Here is a 23,076-nt window from a genome sequence, read left to right on the forward strand (position 1 = left end):
TGTGATTTTAGACAGCAGTGTGTGAACAGAACTTTTATTTTGGTATGTTGCTGTAACGTCGTAAGGCTGCGCCGTGCCTCCTGAGTCTGTTGTGATTCGGCTGAAGAAAGGTTTGTGTTTATGCATTTAAAGTGTTTCAATCAATGCAACCCGTTCAGGCAATTCTATAGTTTTTACACACGATGTAAAATGGCTTATTATTATTTAATTTAACATTGTAATACTTTATCTAACATTAATAACTTCATTTTGTGGGAGTATATCATATCCACACATGAGTAACAGAAAGGGTGCGTCTAATTTAGCTCACTGTAACGCGAATCAGTTTATAGTAAACATGATCTCGGTCACTGGCGGGTAGTACATAAGTTGTTTCTGAAAACGCTCGATTCAAAACAATCACAAATCATCTTTGTAATCTACAAATCATTCAAATGTCTAAATATTAAGGGGCTGTAGGCTATAATGTTTTTTATTATTATTAATTCGAGAGTTTAAGTGTTTGGCTAATTTGGTCATTTAAGTCCATTAACTCTCACTCTGACTCTTACCAGTGACTGATACTGAACTAGAGCTGATTGAGACACGCAGAGATTTCTGGTTTTATTTTTCTTTCTGTTAATTATTCTCCTTTTAAACATGACAGATAGTCCAAAAACACTTGGTGAAGCAACTGAGATCCACGTGACACACTATTATAAAGATGGCGTTTATTAAAGAGGAGAGTGAAGACATGAAGATTGAAGAAACATTCAGAGTTAAACAAGAAGATACTGAGGAACAAACAGGTTAGTGTCATTCTCAAAGATGAACTCAAGTCATTTGTCATCACTGTATATGTATACATTTTTTATCGTATTGGCGTTTCGTCCACACAAATCCGGCGTTTTTGGAGACTGAAACCGCTATTTTTTTAAACCGGGTCCTAAAGTGGATAAATCTGAAAACGATACCCTTGCGGTTTCGTGTATACAGCCAATCCGTATATATTTTGTGAAACGGTGATGTCATTACACCACGTCCTGCCCGCGGGGAAGACTAGAAGGGATACAACTACAGGCACTGGGCATGCGCACATCAATACTGCGTTGTTTAATTACTGTATTTGCATTATTGTAAGGGTATGTTTAGGGTTGGGGTAGGTGTATGCGTTAATAAAACACATCTGGTAAGTAGCAAATTTATTTATTGTTATTTTATTGTGAGATTTTACCTCACCTCCGACTGTTGCCGTACCCCTTCTAGCCACAACTCTTCTTCTCCGTTTTTAGTGTATTTCTGTGGCAGAATTACAGTGCCACATACTGGCCTGGCATGTATACTACATCGTTTTGAGCCGTTTTCATGCTCTCGTGTGTACGCAGATATTTCTTGAAACGAGGAAAAAAAAATGATCGGATAGGGAATGCACCGGCTTCGTGTGGACGTGGCCTAAGACTACAGGAGCTAGTTCTGCATGTTTTCAAACTAAATAATTTCACATTTCTACGACATAAATGACACAGTTTAAATACACATTCATCTTCCCAGCGCTGAAGTGCCCCTTTAAAATAGTCCATGTGACTCCAGTGGTTCAACCTAATTTTATGAAGCGACGAGAATACTTTTTGTGCCGTCAGCTTTAAACAGGCATACACCTGCAGTGTCTGGATCTCTGGGACTGACCAAGTGACCAAAATACAAAGACCATGGTGGCGTGTTGTGGGTGTTTCCAAATCCACAAATAACTAATTTAATTTAATTAATGACAGAATTTTAATTTTTGGGTGAACTAACCCTTTTAATTATGGCCATCTCTACAGAAATTAATTATATTTTTGGAAGAGGTTAAGAAAGACATGTTGAGATTGCATGACCAGATAAACACTAACATTGCTTCTAGTGCACCTGAGAAGCTGCTCCTTCAAAGTTATTAAAGGTCCCATGGCATGAAATTTTCATTTTATGAGGTTTTTCAACATTAATATGAGTTCCCCTAGCCTGAATATTGTCCCCAAGTGGATAGAAATGTTGATCGGTGTAAACTGAGTTCTGTCTGTCTTTCTCTGCCCTTGAGAAAATGACAGGCCAGACTAGCCAATCCTGAAGTCTCCTGTTATGAAGTCATAACAGGAGCGGTTACCTCCCTTTCCTCCGCCCAGAGAATTTGGCACACCCATGCAAGCGCCATATTTGTTTGTCCTCGAGAGATCATGGCTTTTAAACGAGCAAGGCATGCCAGTTTCTCAGTGTTTGGATGTACAAATGAAAACAGAAGTCTTTTTTCAGTTCCTTCTGATCTGTGATCAGTGATTTCTGATGTGTAGCTAATTATTTATTATTCGTGCACACGCTGCGGCTTCTCTCTCTCCCGACAGAACGGTGTTTTCTATCTTGTGAGTTAGTGTTTTTGTACGTCCTCGTCGCGTCTATCGGTTCTAAAATGTGCATACAGTCGTTTCTGCTCAACATTACTCTTTGGGCATCTGGCCCACAGCGGAGGCACCAAACGCGGCGCGAGATTAAGCATGAGCATATCCGGGCTAGCCAGCCTAGCCCCACAATAAACTGGATTACATTCGATTACTGCTGTTGTATCTTTGTTTGCGCTGTGTACTCAATGCGCGTCACTGACGCTTTTCATATGATAGGAACGTATCTAAAAATAATGCTATAATCAACACTTACTCGTAACTCGTTCATCTCGACAGCTGTAATGGTTCATTGCGTGTGTTACAAAGTTGGTAATAAGGATGAAGACGGACTCGTGTGACTGGGACTCGTGTTTATTCAGAACTCTCAGATACAAACACAATAAACTTGCGCTTACAGCGCTCTCATAACTCAGTAGTTACTATAAATAACTTTGTTAGCAATCGCTCCGTCTCTGGTACATTAGTGATGTCCGGTTCGCGAACTAATCATTCTTTTGAACTGGTTCTTTTTAGTGAACCGAATCAGTTCACCAAATCGGACTGAATCGTTCTAAATGGTTTGCGTCTCCAGTCAGCGCTGATTTACTAAAGTTACTAACTTTCTGACATGAGTGACAGCCCCTCCGACTAGAAATAGACTAATAACCTGAAGTTATTTTTATTTCTAAATTATGACATTTTATGATGTCAAAATCATACTAACAATATAAGTACACCTCAGGAAACATTATAAAATAATAGAAAAATGCCATGCCATGGGACCTTTTAAGACAAGCCACACATTCAAGTCTGGAAAATATGGTTGCAGCCTAAACAAAATGATTATTTGTGTAACATTAGACAACTACTTTTGTATTAAATGTAATGAAAACATTATTTTCTCTCAGTTAATTATGCAAAAGTATTTAACAACAACATTTTTCACAAACCATAATATGTGAGTGATTAACTATAGATTTGCTGTCTATAAGTCATAGCTGTACACTTAAATTAAATTTTTTTTTTAGCATTAATGTGCCACAATAAAACATGAGCTCCCATTTATTTATTCTTGCCTACATAATTCATCAATTAGGACTTTACCTTATGATAAATCACATTTAAATATGGTTAGTTTATTTGACGGGCTGCAAAAACAAACAAACAGCTGTTTCACATTGTAAACTTAAATACACAAAAACACTATGTTCAGTCTCTGAAGTGTAGTCCACAGTCACACATAGGGCTGTCACAATAATTACTTTTTGTACGATTATATTGTCCTAAAATGAATTGCTATAAACCTTATTACTGTCATTTTGCGACCATTTTATGCCTTATAATGGGAATATGACAGTATAATAGCATACACACTTACACACTTTCAAAGAACGTTTAATTCTTAGGAATATTTAGACATTGGAATCGGAATGTCAAATATATCCTAAATAAATAAAACAAATATACCTTTGTTAACAAAAAAAAGTGGAGAGTTCAAGAAATAGAACAAAACAAAGACAAAACGGATACATTTTTAATTGTCTAGCAGATTCCGAGAAAGGAACACCAACATGCTTACCTTGTGGGGCTTAAAGGTCCCATGGCATGGCATTTTTCTATTATTTTATAATGTTTCCTGAGGTGTACTTATATTGTTAGTATGATTTTTACATCATAAAATGTCATAATTTAGAAATAAAAGGCATTTTTTCAATACTGATGTTTGCTCTGTGGCTGAATGCCCTGTTTCAAGAGGCGTGTCTGCTGTGAGACTTCAGTAAAACCGCCCACTGTTGTGATTGGCTGACATCTTTGCATTTGAAATGAGGGGAGGGGGCGTGGTTTAACGAGGTCTACGATGCACAAGCTGCTGCCAGAGAGACGGATGGACCGGAGTTCACTTCACATCAGTTCTGTCAGTCTCAGTTCAGTGAACTGTTGTAGTTACAGCATATACTTCAGGTTATTAGTCTATTTCTAGTCGGAGGGACTGTCACTCATGTCAGAAAGTTAGTAACTTTAGTAAATTATGGATCAGCGTTTAGAACGATTCAGTCCGATTTGGTGAACTGATTCGGTTCACTAAAAAGAACCGATTCAAAAGAATGATTCGTTCGCGAACCGGACATCACGGAGAGAGCGATGGCTAACAAAGTTATTTATAGTAACTACTGAGTTATGAGAGCGCTGTCAGTCAGCGGGCGCGAGTTTATTGTGTTTGTATCTGAGAGTTCTGAATAAACACGAGTCCCAGTCACGCCGAGTCCCTCTTCATCATTATTACCAACTTTGTAACACATGCAAAGTACCATTACAGCTGTCGAGATGAACGAGTTACGAGTAAGTGTTGATAATAGCATTTTTTTAGTTATGTTCCTATCATATGAAAAGCGTCAGTGACGCGCATTGAGTACACAGCGCAAACAAAGACACAACAGCAGTAATCGAATGTAATCCAGTTTATTGTGGGGATAGCTGGCTAGCCCGGATATGCTCACGCTTACCCCCCTTCTGCTTAATCTCGCACCGTGTTTGCTGCCTCCGCTGTGGGCCAGATGCAGTACTGGGGGTCGGGGATGTTGAAGGCCGACCGGCCAGTGCAGCCCGAGCTTCGGCGTGTGTGAGGTTTATCTCTAAAGATGTTATTCTGCTGATGTTGAGCAGAAACGACTGTATGCACATTTTAGAACCGATAGACGTGACGAGGACGTACAAAAACACTGACTCACAAGATAGAAAACACCGGGAGAGAGAGAAGCCGCTGCGTGTGCACGAATAATAAATAATTAGCTACACATCAGAAATCACTGATCACAGATCAGAAGGAACTGAAAAAAGACTTCTGTTTTCATTTGTACATCCAAACACTGAGAAACTGCCAGCATTCACTCGTTCACAAGCAATGATCTCTCCAGCGCTTGCATGGGCGTGCCAGATTCTCTGGGTGGAGGAAAGGGAGGTAACCGTTCCTGCTTGGACGTCAAACCAGGAGACTTCAGGATTGGCTAGTCTGGCCTGTCATTTTCTCAAAGGCAGAGAAAGACAGCCAGAACTCGGGGTTACATCAATCAACATTTCTATCCACTTGGGGACAATATTCAGGCTAGGGGAACTCATATTAATGTTGAAAAACCTCATAAAATGAACATTTCATGCCATGGGACCTTTAAGGCAGGATTTTCTAGGGTAACAACGTCTTCTGGCTGGGAGTTGCTCCAGCACCCTGTATATTATTTTTTGTTTGGCGCCCCATCGTCTGTCGACATCCTGTGAAAAAGATAACATTGTTTTAATATTCATTAGTTTGTCTATACTAACATTACTCAACAAATACTACTTTTTAAGTTTTTTTATTTAATCACAAATAATTGTACCTGGTAACATTTATAATGTAACCAATTATATAATGCATACAAACAGGCCCCAGAGTAAGTCATAAATAAAAATTAAATTAAGTTTATATTAACCCTTTAAATATTTTGTGTATAATAAGTTATCATCGCTCACCAGTACTAGATTGTGTTGGGGGATATTGGTTTCACTTTGTGCCTTCTTCGGGTCTCTCTTTTTTAACCAGCTCAGCTTGAAGTTGTTGACAAGATCGCTACAAAGTCCCATGGCACGCGCTGTGCTATCATTGTCACTGTCCAGTCCATGGGAAACAACCAAATGGAGGTTGTGGCCAAAGCAATTGAGCCATGGCCAGCCAAGATTGCGTATTGTGTATTCAACAATGTTAGCACCGTTGTCTGTAGTCTGGAGCTATTTTGCGCTCCTCCAATTCCCAGGGCTTCAGCAAGTACTCCAGCAGTGTGGTTTTGGGGTATGTATCTGGGCCCATATTTATCAAGCCTCTGAGAATTACTTACAAGAACACTGCTAAGAATTGACTTGGGAGTAAAAAAAGTTATGACCAAAGCTGCGCTTAAAAGTTAGTTATCAAGCATCTCAGTTGTAATTTAAGTGAAGTGTAAGACTAAAACTTAAGTGTCAGTTTTAGAGATGATCCACAACGTTTTGCTGTGCCACAAACAGGATTTTGGATGACGACATAGGCATGGATCAATCACTGAATAGATTTCCTTATTTAACTTCTTAACCCGCATCGGATCGTGGGCGGGGGGGTTGACGGAAGTGGGGGGGTGTGTACTTTTATTTACTTTTGTTTTATACAAAATATTCAATCAACTATCACAAACTATGCATCATTTGAAAGCTAAAACACTCAAGATTCATGTTCTGAACTTGTTTTTGCAATAAATACACCAGAGAGGAAAGGGTTAAATGCAATGCTAAAGGACCGTCCATGTAAACATTAGCAAAATATTAGCGATACTCATCTTTCATCTCCTGTCGTTCAGATCAGATCGGACGAATCCAATAAACACCCGCATACATCTCTGTGTAAGAGTCCACTCTTCAAAATGCATCCCACTTTTTAATCCAAAACAACGAAAAAATAGGGAAAAAACTAAAAATCCTCCGTTGTTTGCAAGAGAGTTTTGAGTTAGCGTAATCAATCATGTCCATTTTCAATGAAATATCGATTCTAATCCGTGTCTGGCAAACTCCCCCTGCTAGAATAGTTTCTCCCACGTGAAATGGTTCAACCCTCGTCTCTCTCCTTCAATCAGAGTCTCTTCTGGGATGCATCGTATAGAGGAAGCGCTTTACAGGCTTGGTGAGCTGTCAATCATTGCGCCCATGGTTTTCGTTGGATAAAGGCACTCGGTGCCCAGCCAATGCCTTTCCAACAAAGGTTTGATTGATGGACTTAGTAACCAATCAAAAGGCATTATCTTGCGCAGTTTACGTAAGTAGGCTTTGGTGAATACTGTTTGTGCGCTGGCTGCGCGTTCTCCATGGCGCAACTGCAGTGGAGCGCGCAGACTCTTACTGACACTTATTATCAGCTAAATTAGCTTTTTACACTTTGTAATCTCTGTAAATAGTTGCTTTAGTTTTTCAGTAACTGTTTATCCATTATAATTAGTAGTTTATTGCAGTTTATTGCAGATTTATTTGAATGAAAAACTACTCTTTACAATAGCAAATGTTCTGAAATAAATGGCCTTTTTGAAATGACGCCTAGACTTTTCTTGACATAAAAGCTCACAGAGCCACATTACTGAGAGAATCATCCTCATATTTGAATCATGACATGATTAGACATTCAGTTTTATATTTAAGTTATTTTCAGGCTCTTAACATTAAATTATAATATTTTTTTCCCTAAGTGAAAAAAAAAAAAAAAAAAACGTGAGTCACTTACATGTATATTACTCTGTTCCCATATTACTTTGAGTTATTATGACTCTTGGGTAGCAATATTTCAAGTGTCTAGTTTAAAATAAGACCAGGTTTATGAATATAGACCATAGGGTTTAAGACCTGCAGACATTTTCATTTGGGTATATCGTTTTCAAAGAATTCTCAAAAATGGGGCGCTTGTTAAGAGGTTAAGAATATTCTCTGATAAATTCACATTGAATGGTGAGATTTTACATTCAACTAAATTCAACAAACAAATTTGATAACTTGCTTTTATACTTAAGTTTGAAAGTAGGAGTACATTTCATGAATTCTCAGGACTTAAGACTTAAATGGCACTTTGGCACAGCTTGATAAATACGGGCCCTGGTTTCTAAACACTTTGACTGCAGAGTCCAGTTATTTCAGTTATTTAGTGTGTGTGGTCAAGCTCATGTATGGGGTCATATTTGAGCTTAACCACAAATTTGCAGTGGCAGAGTAAAAGGAGATGTCTTTTACCGTATCTTCCGGACTATAAGTCGCTGCAGAGCATAAGTCGCATCAGTGAAATGCGTCATGAAGAGGAAAAAAACATGTATAAGTCGCACTGGACTATAAATCGCATTTATTTAGAAATTTATTTCACAAAATCAAAGAAAAAGAACAGACATTTAATCTGGAAAGGCAAGTTATTCAGATACAGAACAACAGGCTGAATAGGTGTCCGGTATGTTAACGTAACACATTAATAGTTATTCAGCTACACAATAGCATAAAGAACATACCTGAGAAGCTGAATAGGTCAAATTAACATAACAACAAGCCAGCCAGCGAGTCCAACATGCAAGTTACCGGTAAGCAAGTTCACCAAGCTCCCGATCTCATTCCACATCACTGAATCCATTGAATTCTTCATCCTCGTGTCGCTTCTGAACAACTCCGCCAATTCCGGAGGAAGATGAAGCGCCGTTTCCTCTTCTGCGGGGCTGTCGTCAGACTCTGCATCAGTTCCAGTTATTCCGGCCTTTCTGGATCCCGACAGGATGGTTTCGGTTGTCACTGAAGTCCATGCAGTGTCGATCCATCCAAGGACTTGCTGGAAAGTTGCATGGTGCATCCTCCTGGTTGCCGTGAAGCTGTGCTCTCCATCCAACATCCACTCCTCCCACAGGCGACGCAAAACTGCCTTAAAGCTCCAGTTCACTGAGATGTCGAGTGGCTGGATTACTTTGGTTAATGCCTAGTTCAGACTGCACGATTTTCAAACTCGTCAAACTTTTCACACTGCATGACTATCTGGGCCAGCATTCAGTCACTGCTGTGTTCACACTGCCCTATGGATCGGCGACAGGGGGTTTCACACTGCATGAGTGTACAAGAGGAATAATCGCTGACAGCTCTGTCCCGTCCGCAAATTACGTTTCACAACGAAGCACACGTGAGAAGGAAACAACGTGAGATCACACGTGTGTCAGACTGGAGTTCTCACGTGAGACTGGAATTGTTATTAAAAATATAGTCTGCAGTGCAGAAACTTGTGGTCCACATTGTCTGTGCACTGATTTGCAGCAAAAGAGATACAAATAAAAAAGATTATGGTGGAAGAAATGGTTGGGGAGACACAGGGAGGAGAAAGGATTGTGTTCTGCAAAGAGAGTTTGAGGTAAATAAATAATATTGCAATGTGCTGCTGTTGCGGCTGATCAAGCACATGTTTGTGCTTTGTTTCTGTTTGATATAACTGTACATAATATCTTTTAAAATACTTATATTATGGTCTATAACTCCTTCCCGAGCCTCCCGCTGTCCTGTATCTTGCTCTCTCATTGGCTGTCAGTCATCGCCGATGTATTTTTCAGTCATAACACAGTTCACACAGCAGGAGTTTGAATCGCCGACAGGTCCAGATATTTAGCATGCCAAATATCTTGCAGGCATCGGCGACTCATCTGTGATTCTCCCTGATCGCGCCTTTGATCATTCACACTGCGTGATTGTCACTCACGTGCACGAGCACCAATTTACCTATGATTTCGGGCATTTGTCAGCGATTTCGCAAAACCTGTCTGCGAGTCAAAATCGGGGCTAAAATCGGGCAGTGTGAACTAGGCTTAAGGGATGATTTATTTTCTCTTTGAACTGTGGTGTTATGTGCGCTCGCATACCGTCCATCACAAGCAGGGCTTTGCGTGTTTTAAAGAAGCCATCAGGACGCTTAGTGTAGCACTTTGTAAGCCAAATGTTCATCATTTCTTGATTCATCCACCCTTTCTCATTCACGGCCACGACTAATGCGGGGAGAGATTCATCTTTGGGCATGGTTTTCCGTTTGAAAATGACCAACGGTGGCAATTTCTATCCATCTCCACAACATGCAAGCACCACTGTGAAGTGTGATTTCTCATGACCAGTTGTCACTATATTCACACTTTTAGGCCCTTTATCTGCGACCTCGTCCATGTTGATAATATGTGTTCAGTTACCTGCTTTTCAACGAACTCACGGAAACTGTCGACCTTGGCTTGGAAGTCTGCTGGCAGTTTCTGACACAACGTTGTCCGTGCTCTGATAGAGAGGCGGTTGCGTTGCATGAAGCGGTAACACCAAGAAGGCCCGCCTGCATAGTCATTTATATTCATCTCCTTGGCAACTACCAGGGCGTGGAGACGTTACTGCACCGTTGACAAGCCTCACCCGGCAGAGCGTTGTTCAAGCACCCATCTGTGGACTTGTTCCTCCAGCTCTGGCCATCTTGCTTTCAGTCCGCAATTGGCTTTCTTTGTTTCTCACAAGTTTCTCACTCACTCCAAACTTTCTTTCTGCTGCTCTATAACCGTTTTCGGCTGCATATTTTACTACCTGCAGTTTGCAATTCATGCATTCTGACTTATTTACACAGTTAAAGAGTTGGATTCTCATGTTTAAAATGGCCAAAATTTAAAAAAAGATTTGTTGCACGTATGACGAATATTTCTGTGCCAAATACAGTCCTTCGAACAAGTTTCAGAAAGTTTTTTCGACTATGGCCCTATATAAGTCATAAAGGGCAGAATTCCTTGTATGGCCACTTCTCTCGGGTGAGCGTGTGCTCACATCAACCAGAGCGAGCTTTATGTGACCGTCGGTAGCACTGTCATTTCATAATGCGTGATGTATTGTGTGTGTGCTTGTGACTCTTTAGCTCCGCCCACTGCATGCCTCACAAGCTTGGCTGTTTTTAAAAAAAGAATCAGTATAGCATATCATTCTTTTATAAATATATTCAAACTAAAGACTCTTCGGAGATCTTAAGGATGCAATACTACTATATAGGTTCTCAAAATTAACATGAGATTGGCAGAAACTGTGTGTGTTATGCCCCCTTTAAGAAAATCAACATACTGACTTTCTCAGGGAGCTGGCGTGATCTCTCCATACAGAGAGGGTGCCCAGCTGTCAAGAACAGTCTTTCACATGGAGTTGAGGAAGCCTGAACACACAGGTAGATGTAGGAGAGCTGGTAGAGAAAAGGTAAAGTGTCTTTCTTATCCCACCAGCAGAGGACAGGTTCTTCGGACGTGGGGATGGGAGCCAAGGCTCTGTAGACTGACACTTCACTCTTTATTTTCTCATAAAGGGTTGATGTAATGTGTTGTTGTTGAACGAGGAGTGTCTTAAAGGGATAGTTCACCCAAAAATGAAAATTAGCCCATAATTTACTCACCCCCAAGTCATCCTAGGTGTATATGACATTCTTCTTTCAGACGAATATAATCGGAGTTATATTAAAAAAGTCCAGGCTAATCCATTCCAAGCATTAGAATTTGATTCATAGTTGCTCTGTTTTTAAAGTCCATAAAAAGTGCATCTGTCCGTCAAATAACGTGCTCCACGCGGCTCCGGGGTGTTAATAAAGGCCTTCTGAAGCGAATTGACGCGTTTGTGTAAGAAAAATATTAATATTTATAACTTTATCAAGTAAACTTTCGACCGACCGCATTCCATGGAAAAGTGTTGAATGTTGAAAGTGAAACTCAAGATGCGTACGTGACGTCATGACGAGCCTACCTGGTCGCGTTAGTTTTTCGATCGGCAGGGGAACTTTCAACAATTTTTCCATGAATTGAACAGGGAAGGCGGTCGGTCAAAAGTTTACTTGATAAAGTTTTAAATATGGATATTTTTCTTTTACAAACGCATCGAAAGCTTTTGGGATGTGTTCTAATGTAAAGAAAGTGAAGAGTTGAAAATATTGAAGTTCTGAGATTTCAGGTAACGCCTCTTTCGGTTGGCATAGTAGTTAGCATACATGTTGTTGGTTTGGGTGCTTTATGTTGGTGTTAATGCTTTACATGTCTAAATGTTTTGATGTCTGTTGATCCTTGCTATTAAACTGAGGTTAATTTGTCTTTTTTTCACCTTAGACCTGATGCCGCTGAAAGAGGAGAATCAAAAACTGAATGAAGAGAAAGATCAGTTTGAGAATAACCATGATTTCATAACTGGAGAAAAATCTTTTAGTTGCTCTGAATTGACTGAAAATACTTCATCACAAAAGACGGGAAATGGAAGTCATTTCACCTGCCAGGAATGTGGAAGGAGTTTCAATCAACATGGACTCCTTAAGGTCCACATGAAAATTCACATTGTAGAGGACCCTTTCACCTGCCAACAGTGTGAAAAAACTTTCACTCAAAAATACAGCCTTAAAGCTCACATGAGAATTCACACTGGGGAGAAGCCTTTCAGCTGCCAAGAGTGTGGAAAGAGTTTCTTTCAAAAATACAGTCTTAGCGTCCACATGAGAATTCACACTGGAGAAAAGCCTTTCACCTGCCAACAGTGTGAAAAAAGTTTCACTAAAAATGAAAATCTTAAAAGACATATGAGAGTTCACACTGTAAAGGACCCTTTCAACTGCCAACAGTGTGGAAAAAGTTTCACTCAAAAAAACAGCCTTAAATCCCACATGAGAATTCACACTGGGGAGAAGCCTTTCACCTGCCAACATTGTGGAAAAAAATTCATTCAAAAAGAAAACCTTAAAGTCCACATGAGAATTCACACTGGAGAAAAGTATTTCACTTGCCAACAATGTGGAAAAAGTTTCACTGAAAAAGGGAACCTTAGAAGACATATGCGAGTTCACACAGTAAAGGACCCTTTCACCTGCCAACAGTGTGAAAAATGTTTCACTCAGAAATACAGCCTTAAAGCCCACATGAGAATTCACACTGGAGAGAAACCTTTCACCTGCCAACAGTGTGGAAAAAGTTTCTTTCAAAAATACAGCCTTAAGGTCCACATGAGAATTCACACTGGCGAGAAGCCTTTCAGCTGCCAACAGTGTGGAAAAAGTTTCACTGAAAAAGAAAACCTTAAAAGACATATGAGAGTTCACACTGTAAAGGACCGTTTCACCTGCCAACAGTGTGGAAAAAGTTTCACTCAAAAATACAGCCTTAAAGTCCACATGAGAATTCACAATGGAGAGAACCTTTTCACCTGCCAAGAGTGTGGGAAAATTTTCATTCAAAAAGAAAACCTTAAAGTCCACATGAGAGTTCACACTGGAGAAAAGCCTTTCATTTGTCCTCAATGTGGAAAGAGTTTCAGACAAAAAGCAACCCTTAATTCTCATATGTTGATTCACTCAAGAGAGTGAATCAGTGTGGAAGGAATTTCACAGATCGAAATCACCTAAAGTATCATGTAAAAATTCACACTGGAGAAAAGCGTTTTATGTGTTATCACTGAGGAAAGAGTTTCATGGTTAAAGGAAGCCTTAATACGCACATAAGAGTTCGCACTGGAGAGAAGACTTTAACATATCTTCAGTGTGAGAAGAGTTTCTCATATCGAGCAGACCTGAAATGTCATTTGCAAATTCATTTTGGGAAGAAACAAGAGCAATTTCAAAAATCACCTTCACAGATGATTTAATTGTGGTCGGTGTAATACAAAAACATTTTGCCATCACAGGCTACGTTAAGACTGTAGGTAAATGTGGGCCAAATGTTTTGCTCATGTGAACCTTTTTTTTTTTTTATGACTGTATGAACAGCACAAACCACATGGAATCTAATCTTTTCAATTCCAATTTGGGCCACTTCCATATCGATACAGTTAAGTCTTTGATCGCATCATGGAGGAAAGATGTGAAGTCTGTCAGTGGAGGGATAGTGAGGTGATAGACCTATTAAGTATTCAGGGTGACAACTCCATACAAGTTAAGCTTAAGGGGTCTTACCTCAACAGATCTGTGCTTGATGGTGTAGCGTTACAAATGGCCTAACGGACCCCAGGAGAACGTGGCTGCAGTGTCAGCGAGAGGTTCAGAGCCTTAAATCAAAATTTTAAGAAGCTAAAGATGCAAACCAATGAAGCGGTCGTGGTAAGATCACCTGCCCATTTTACAATGAGCTTGACCGCATTTTGGGTGATAATAGGCATTAGAGCTGCTTGATAGCTAAGGCAATGCAGGTGAAGAGGAGCCTTTGTTAATGTTAATTTAAACATTTACTAATACACCTGAGATTACATGACATTACATTGAATAGTTTAGAATAGTATTTGATTGCACTTTATTTTAAGGTGTCCGTGTTACAATGCAATTATACATTTAATTACTGAGTAATAATAACTACACATTCTTACTATAGGGTTAGAATGAGGGTTTGGTTTAGGGTTAGTTGCATGTAATTATACATTTATAGTTTTATAATTTACTATAGTAACTATATTTATCATGTGTAATGAGGGCACTGTAAAATAAAGTGTTAACTTGTATTAGTATTGACCAATGTTTAAGATTGCTAAATACTGTAACAAATGTATTGCTCATTGTTAGTATGTTTACATGCACCCTCATAATGCGATTATAATGGGATTTTGGCAATATTGCTTTACCTCATGTAAATGCAATAATTCAATCAAACTATTGTGATTTAAGCTCATAATCGTAGTAACCATATTAGCACTAAATAGTGTGGTGCCTGGGGAACGATTGGGGGTTAGCTCAAGAGCAACTCAGTCATTTCCTGCCGGTATTGAGACTTGAACCTGCGACCTTCGGGTTAAAAGCCCAACCCTCTAACCATTAGGTTACACCTGCCATGTTTTGTTAACACAACTTCATGAATGAACTCTGTGAAATTATGGACCAATTTGGAGTCTGTCACGGTTTCGTGCAGTTGTGCAGAAACTGTCCAGAAAAAACAGTGGAAACAACAATCCATGATGAAACGGGCGAGACACCCCAAAAAATGTCAGAATAGGAATGCCAAAAAGATGACCTTCATTTTTATAGAATACCATGGTCGAAGACACCATTTGAAGCTAAACATAGACGTTTATGGTTGCAAGCCATTAAACGGGCAGTCGAGTGACAAAATCATCTGGAATTCTCATCTCTGCAGTGCTCATTTCAAATCGGGTAAGGTTTTTTCCACTGTTTATCACACACACAAAGGCAAAATCAATGATGTTGTTAAGAATGATAAATTAGCAACGGCAGCAACCACAAAGCTGGCATTCTCAGTAGGCTATTTCATAATGGTAAACACCATTGACCAACGTTAGCTACATTAGCGTGTTAGCAAAAATAGCATGTCACTTAAACAAACCAAATTGCTCATAGACAGTTCAGCCATAACATCATTCAGTATTTATTTAATCAATTAATGAATGGGACATGCAGTAATATTATGTGTGTGATATGACATTTCCTGTACACTATGACTGAGCTCAAACTTAGATAAACCTTGGGACCACAAAATGTAATTGGCGTTGCAACGTAATGACTGAGGATGTCTTACAGGGGAGACATCCAATGATACAGAAAGTCACTTATTCACGGCAGAGTCAGTGTAAGGAAGCTCAAAAAAATGGACAGGTAACATTCTCGCTTGATTTGCTATCATTTTACCTTACAAAATGGTGATTGTATATCTTAAGTAATATTTCTTGGTCGTTATTTGTTTTGGTTATAGATGCAACAAGAAGAGAAAGAGGGCTGAATCTATCAGCAGTCCTCTCTGGCTAACACATCAAGCTCTCCCACTGCAGCTCAAGGGTCCTCTACTGTGGAGCCAACAACGGACTCTGAACCTCCAGACTGTCAAGAGGAGCTTTGTACTAGTAAGAGTTTCACACATGCTTGTTAGCCCAGGGACCCTCCCTTTGTGATAATGTATAGTGAATGTATATATATATATATATATATATATATACACATACATACACACATATACATACACACATATACATACACACGCGCGCACACACGCACTATATTCCCAAAAGTATTGGGACACCCCTCCAGATCATTTAATTCAGGTGTTCCAATCACTTCCATGGCCACAGGTGTATACAATTAAGCACCTAGGCTTGCAGACGCTTCTACAAACATTTGTGAAAGAATAGGCTTGTTTGAGATGAGCGAAATCTGCGCAGAACCGATCACCGGTGATCAGCGCGAGATGCATTCCTGTTAGAAAAGTGTCCGAGGGCGGTCCGCCTTGCTCTGATGTCATGCCGACGTATGTCAAAAAACTCTCGCGATCGAAAGGCGGATGTGTCGGATTCTTCAGTTGAGCGCAGCTGCTCTCCACTGGCTGCGCTGAGCAAAAGCATGATGGGAAACGACTTGCTGACGACACAGCTTAATGCTATTGGTTTAAACAACCGTGATGTATGGTTCTTTTTAAAAATGTTTGATTTTAAAACTCTGATATCATGTTTTTAGGTGTGAATATTCCCAAACTCTCTAAAAAAGGCGATCTCTCTGTGGATTGTGATTGTTGTCATATATATATATATATATATATATATATATATATATATATATATATATATATATATATATATATATATATATATATATATATATATATATATATATATATATAGGCCTAATTAAAGTAAAAATGATTGATAAACACGTCTTTCGAATGGAAATGAATAACAAAAACTTTGGGTGTCTTGTTCATAATATTTATTTTCATATAAAAGTAACAGAACTTAAATTACATCCAGTTTATCAGCAACAAAGCGCACGAGTGTGAATCCCGCGATATCCGACTTTGATCTCGCAGGTGTCGGATCCACTACGAGAAGAGAGAACTGTCCGGCTTGCCTGCACTTTTTTCACTCCTCCCCTCACTGCAGCCGCCTAGTCTCGGCTGAACTGCAGGCGAGGCGAGGCGCATCTCAAACAAGCCTATTAGCTTGCTCTCAGCAGCTCAGTGAACTCAAGCGTGGTCCCGTGACAGGTTGCCACCTGTGCAATAAATTCTTGAATTATTGGCACTAAAATGATATTACCTGGCTCTGACATTACTGTGGTTGGATGCTATCGTCCTCCCTCATCCTCTTCAAGTGAAATCGGTACTTTACTTGCAGACTTTTTCCATGAGTGGAATAAATCCGAATTATTTTTACTGGGTGATCTGAATTGGGATTGGCTATCATCTTTGTCGGATTCATTTAAAGAGATTTGTGACACTCTCTGCCTGGTACAACTGATTAATTCAGCAACTAGACTTAATTTTAACTAATGCTTCCCATAAGTTTACGGCAGTTGGTGTTTTCTGTAATGACATCAGTGATCACAGTGCAGTTGTTTGTGTGAGAAGAGTTCACCACGTTATATTTATAAAAGATTTTTTTTTTAAATGTTAACGAACAAGCTTTTATGCATGATCTCAATAATAGTGATCTGGGTGTTGTTTCGTACATACCAGATGTAAATTTAGCCTGGGATTACTTTAAAGACGTGTTTCTAACTATTTGTGATAAACATGCACCTTTTAAACGTTTTAGGATAACCCTTGGTTTAGGTATGTGGTCTCTTCCCTTATTAGACAGAGAAATGTTAACTGGGCTAAGGCAAAGAAAACATGATTTTTTAGATTGGAGTTTTTATAGAGCACTACGAAATAAATGTACAAAAGCAATAAAAAATGCAAAACGCAAATATTATCTTGCTATGGTAAATTAAAATTTTAATAATCCTACAAAGTTCTGTAAGTTAGTTAAATCTATTGCGTCGACTGTTAGTCTATCAAGTAAAGTTCCAGATTAAGTAGTTGTTAACCAAACTGTAGTTAAGGGTAGAGCTGATATTGCAGAGACTTTTAATAATTATATTTCTGCTGTTTCTAATTCTGATTCTATTAATTTTGATACTTCTGGAAATTCTGCTGAACTTGATGAACATTGTCCAGTGTTTAATTTTTCTCCCATCACGACTTCTCAGGTTTACAATGCTCTAGAGAAACTAGACATTAAAAAATCAGCGGGAGTAGATCAAATTGAGCACTATTTTAAAAAAATAGCTGCTCGTATTGTGGCAGGGCCAATTCTATCTTTGATCTAAGTTTACTTTGTAATATTATACCAAAAAATTGGAAATCAGCATCAGTCATTCCATTATTAAAAGGTGGAGACCCCTCAGATCTTAATAATTATCGTCCCATCTCCAGATTACCAGTTCTATCTAAAGTATTTGAATCATTGATAAACGATCAATCAAATTTTTTTTTTACTGATAACGAGATTCTTAATGATTACCAATCGGGTTTTAGAGGAGGTCATAGCACTATTACGGCAGCTGTGCTAGTCACAAACGATATGATAAACTCCTTGGATAGCAAAAAGTCCTGTGCAGCGTTATTTGTGGACCTCTCGAGAGCTTTTGACTCTGTTGACCATAATTTACTGTTACAGAAACTTAGGTCTATAGGTTTTGGTAAGGCTTCTCTAAAATGGTTTGAAAACTATTTTTTTGTTTGTTTAGAAAATTATAGTTAATCGTTTCATCAAGTAAAGAAAGGAGTTCCTCAGGGATCCATTTTAGCTCCTCTTTTGTTTTCCATTTTTATTAATGATTTAGGCTTTGGAGTGGCTTCTGCTAACATACATCTGTATGCTGATGACACAATAATTTATACTGCAGCATCATCTTTAAATCAAGCGTTACTAAATTTACAGAATGCATTAAACATTATACAACATTCATTGGCACAGATGAAACTAGTGTTAAACTCAGAAAAGACAAAATATATGATTTTTAGCCGTACTCATCCTAAGTTAACGGACGTGGTGATATCCACCTTAGATGGTACAACTATTGAAAGAGTTTGTTCCTACAAATATTTAGGTATATGGTTAGATGAAAAACTTGCTTTTAATGTACATATTGATAAATTGCTGAAGAAGCTTAAACCAAAATTGGGGTTCTTTTATCATGTAAAAAAACGTTGTTCCTACAAATATTTAGGTATATGGTTAGATGAAAAACTTGCTTTTAATGTACATATTGATAAATTGCTGAAGAAGCTTAAACCAAAATTGGGGTTCTTTTATCGTGTAAAAAAACTGCTTTCCTTATGAGGCTAGAAAGAAAATCGTGGAGAGTACCTTTATATTTGTAATTGATTATGGTGACCTTGTTTATATGCATGCGGCTTCATCTTTATTAAGGAAATTGGATTCGGTTTATCATGCAGCGTTACGCTTTGCAGATTTATGTGCAGATTTATGTACTCACTATATGAATCATTGGCGTGGACATCTTTACACCATAGGAGGAAACTGCATATGTACATGTTCATTACGAAGGCACTCCTAGGAAAATTGACCTCTTATATTTCAAAACTTCTAACGTTTTATACAAATAGTTACTGTACTAGATCCCTATCGTATATTCGATTAAAAGTTCCAAAGATATACTTTATATTTGGAAAACATGCCTTACAGAATCACAGTGCATACTGAGGCGCACAGTGCACCGAAGTCACCAACTTCCTGTAGAGTCAATAGCTACAGACCTCCAAACGTCGTGTGGCCTTCAGATTAGCTCAAGAACCGTGCGTAGAGAGCTTCATAGAATGGGTTTCCATGGTCGAGCAGCTGCATCCAAGCCTTACATCACCAAGTGCAATGCAAAGTGTCGGATGCAGTGGTGTAAAGCACGGAGACTGAGAGCCAGGCCTTCTCGTCCAACATCAATGCCTGACCTCATAAATTAGCTTCTAGAAGACTGGTCAAAAATTCCCATAAACACACGCCTAAACATTGTGGAAAGCCTTCCCAGAAGAGTTGAAGCTGTTAGAGCTGCAAAGGGTGGGCCAACTCCATATTAAACCTTACAGATTAAGAATGGGATGTCATTAAAATGCATATGCATGTGAAGACGGGTGTCCCAAAACCTTCAGCAATATAGTATATATATTCCTCCTGATCACAAAATCTTTTAAGTTGGGTGTGTAATCCGACCCTTTCAAAAACATGGGAGTCATACTCCGCTCATTAATTAGTCCTGTAGGTGCAGTTCACTGGTCTTAACATGTATCCTCCTCTGTATATTTAAATGATCAATAGCCAAGTTTCCATCCACTTTTTCCACTGTTTTGCTATCGACAAAGTGAATATGCGTTAAAAAAAGATTGTGCAATTTGCGGTCTCCGGCCTCTTTCCATACAATTGGCCTTTTGTCGCATAAGTTTTGTTGTATTGTACTGCCCTCAAGTCGTTTCCATACATCATTTCACTTAGATCATAAATTATATCGTATTGTTTGTATCCTAAATATTTGTAAAATGCAGAGAGTAATGAGAAGATTGAAATTTACTTACTATTTTCAGAATAATAGGCCTATTATACTAAATGATAATATATGAATCAGAAGATCACGGATAAGCTTGTCTGACAGGACTGCATGAACTGCCTTTATGACAAAGCCCATGGGTGTTGACACAGAGCAGCTCAATTGTCCTGTATGCAAAATTGTACTATCCATAAAAAAGATCGGTACAGTAAAATGTTCGGTCATATAGCAACAATCTTTAACGTAAGCCTTGAAAATGCAGTCAAGCCAGTCGCGGTTTGATGTGGCCGAGAACGCATGTCAGATCATTCAAACCAACAACAAAAAAGTTATTTGTTCTGGTTTCAGAGTTCAATAACAGAAAATCCATCCAAAACATCAAATCACTGATTTTTTTTTTGTCCCCTTCTTGTCATAGACAGTTGTGCCACTGTAACCTAAACGTTTTATTTGCGTAACCTATTTTTAACTTCTTTAAATAGTCTAGCTTAACTGATGCTGTCTTAACAATTCTAAAATTCGTTTAGAGCTTTTTGGATTCAACCGACTTTATTATTATAATTTTTTTTTTTTTTTTTAGATAATTATTTAACATTAATATTATTTTTTAGAAAATTATTTTATTAACAAGTGTCATGTTTGTGATTTTTCACAAAGTAGCCAGATCCTGCCCATGAAATCGTGATTTATTTTTTTTAGGGCATTCTTTTTATTTATTCAGATAAAGACCTAACGTTGTGCATTTTACCTTTTTGTCAGTATTACAAACTCCAAAAGCTTTCCTTCGTTTGACAGACGCCACATTTTTATTTTTGACGAGCTGCTGATTTTCAAGGCGCTATATTTTCTTCATCCATTTTGAAACAAAACTTTATTATATATTATATAATTTTTTGTTTGAGAGGCAACATGTCTTATTCTTACCAAAAGTAATAAAAGAATTGAATGTACAATTTAATATTATGAAATCGGCTATAATAGATTTAGTGCGCCTTTGAACAACAGAGAAATGGTGCTTTAACGGGAGCAATGCCATGCGTGGACGCTGCGCTATAGGGCAATTCTGTCATGTGACACCACATTTGTTTGCGTCAAAGCCCTTTTTCTCAAGCAAAAAGTGTTTCCAAACTAGTTTTCGCAACATTTGAAGTATCGACATACAATTCATGCGCTAAAGTTAAACAAAAAATTATCGATAATTGCATTTCCATCAGCTATATCGGTAAACATTTTGATGCGATAAACCTTTTTCTGCAAAAAAATCCTTGGATGGAAACCTGGCTAATGTTGCACTAGGACATGTCTGTCAAAATGCTGTAAACTATTCATAAATCTTGTAGCATAGTGAATCCTTTTTGGTTAAGGTATTAAGTTTTCTCATCATACATACTATACTCTATCTCTCTCAGATGAAGATGTCATGATCCCTCAAGCCATCTACAGTGAACTCAAAGTCCAGCATGGCCAGCTTCTGACAGAGTGTAACAACTTGCACACAAAATGCAGCACACTCGAAGAGGAGAATGAGCAACTGAAGGAGGCACTGGGCTAGCCTGGTCTTACCAGACTCTCGTACATTTCATTTGTACATAGAGTCTGGCCACTCTCCATTGACAAGCGTTTACTTCCTTGAAGGCGGGTACTCTGTTGAAGTTTAAAACTATTGGATCTGCCAAGAGTCAATCTGGATCTGCCTAACCAATCACTCACGTTTGGTCGTGACGTATGTCACGCGCCGTTCGCCTTTGATTCTCACATTAACTGTGCACACCACCTCAGTGTCAGTGATAAAACCTTGTGCATTCAGATTGTGATTTATTCACGGTAGAGAGGAGAGTTTTGTGATCGGAACGCGCTGCTCTCGTGGTGCATATCTCGTGCAATCATAATGATTGTTTGCTGTAAATAAACTGTCATATGCTTGGTATGATAAGAATAAATGCTGCCGTGAATAACAGCCCAATTCAAATGTTTACGTGCTTTTCTTCTTTTATTTTTTGAGCGGTGATGAAATATTTTGCTCTTGTAAACACTTGCCAGCATTTAAAGAAATACAAGTCTAGAAATGCATCCAAATTACAGCTCACGCAACCGCACGGTGCTCTGCAGGGGTCTAAAAAGGATATAAACAGTGAATTTTGAAGTGATATATTCTTGAAAACTCAGAGATGTGGATTCGGAGAGCAATTACATTACCACACGACCTTGGTGTTTGTCGAAATCAGTAAGTAATTCAGCCTAGGGGTTTTTCTTGTGGGTGGTGGGAGACGGACGGCGTCAGCCAACTCCTTCACCACTAACGGAGCGAGCTGAAAAAGACTTTTCCCGGACCACAACATCATGGCCACCAACAAAACTCAGCAGTCATTGTTCTTGCTCCGTGTAACGGGAGTTCGTTTGTTCAGGGAAGAAGGAGGCGGGAACCGACAAACGTTTAACAACTTTTAATCAAATAATAAACACAAAATGAAAGTAAAAGCGGCAGCCCCTCACGGACGACTGCCGCGCACCCATAACAAAACGCAACTTAAAATCCAGGCCAGGTCCTCTCTCGTCCTTCACCGGTGTCGCTCGTCGTCCTTATATGCCTCCGTGCTCCCTCATGAGAGGACTCGAGACCGGTGTGTCTCATTCGCAATCATGCTAACCGGTCTCGCTCGCTCGTCCACCTCGCCACACTCCAGCTTTAACTTCTGGACATTCGTCAGCAGTGCCACACACTCGCATCTTTCACTGCCGCTACTGAACTACAACTCAAACTAGCGCACAACATCAACGTCATCGCTCTCAGCCACTCCCTCTGTTCGCTGATTGGACCGGTAAAAAATTGTTTGGGCGAAA

The 23,076-nt window shown here is 39.0% G+C and overlaps 1 protein-coding gene across 2 annotated transcripts; it reads left to right on the forward strand.

Moving 5' to 3' along the window:
* Positions 1-28: 28 nt before the first annotated feature.
* Positions 29-22,207, forward strand: LOC307126454 (uncharacterized protein). 2 transcript variants are annotated; one of them, XM_079816966.1, is made up of 6 exons: positions 29-110; positions 647-788; positions 12,050-15,060; positions 15,445-15,519; positions 15,617-15,764; positions 21,645-22,201. In XM_079816966.1, exons 2-3 carry the CDS (start codon positions 704-706, stop codon positions 13,288-13,290), a joined length of 1,326 nt encoding a protein of 441 aa, XP_079673092.1. In that variant the 5' UTR covers positions 29-110; positions 647-703; the 3' UTR covers positions 13,291-15,060; positions 15,445-15,519; positions 15,617-15,764; positions 21,645-22,201. The 2 variants fall into 2 exon arrangements, with proteins under 2 accessions (XP_079673092.1, XP_079673091.1); XM_079816965.1 differs by having other exon boundaries at positions 12,050-15,519; positions 21,645-22,207.
* The last annotated feature ends 869 nt before the right edge of the window (positions 22,208-23,076 follow it).

The sequence above is a fragment of the Gobio gobio genome, assembly GCF_949357685.1.
Source record: "Gobio gobio genome assembly, chromosome: 5".
Lineage (NCBI taxonomy): Eukaryota > Metazoa > Chordata > Actinopteri > Cypriniformes > Gobionidae > Gobio > Gobio gobio.

Excerpts from the sequence above, each read along its gene's own strand:
- LOC307126454 (XM_079816965.1), top strand. The coding sequence starts at position 704 with ATGGCGTTTATTAAAGAGGAGAGTGAAGACATGAAGATTGAAGAAACA. Across the intron at positions 789-12,049 it reads AGATACTGAGGAACAAACAG|ACCTGATGCCGCTGAAAGAG; the intron begins GTTAGTGTCATT and ends TTTTCACCTTAG.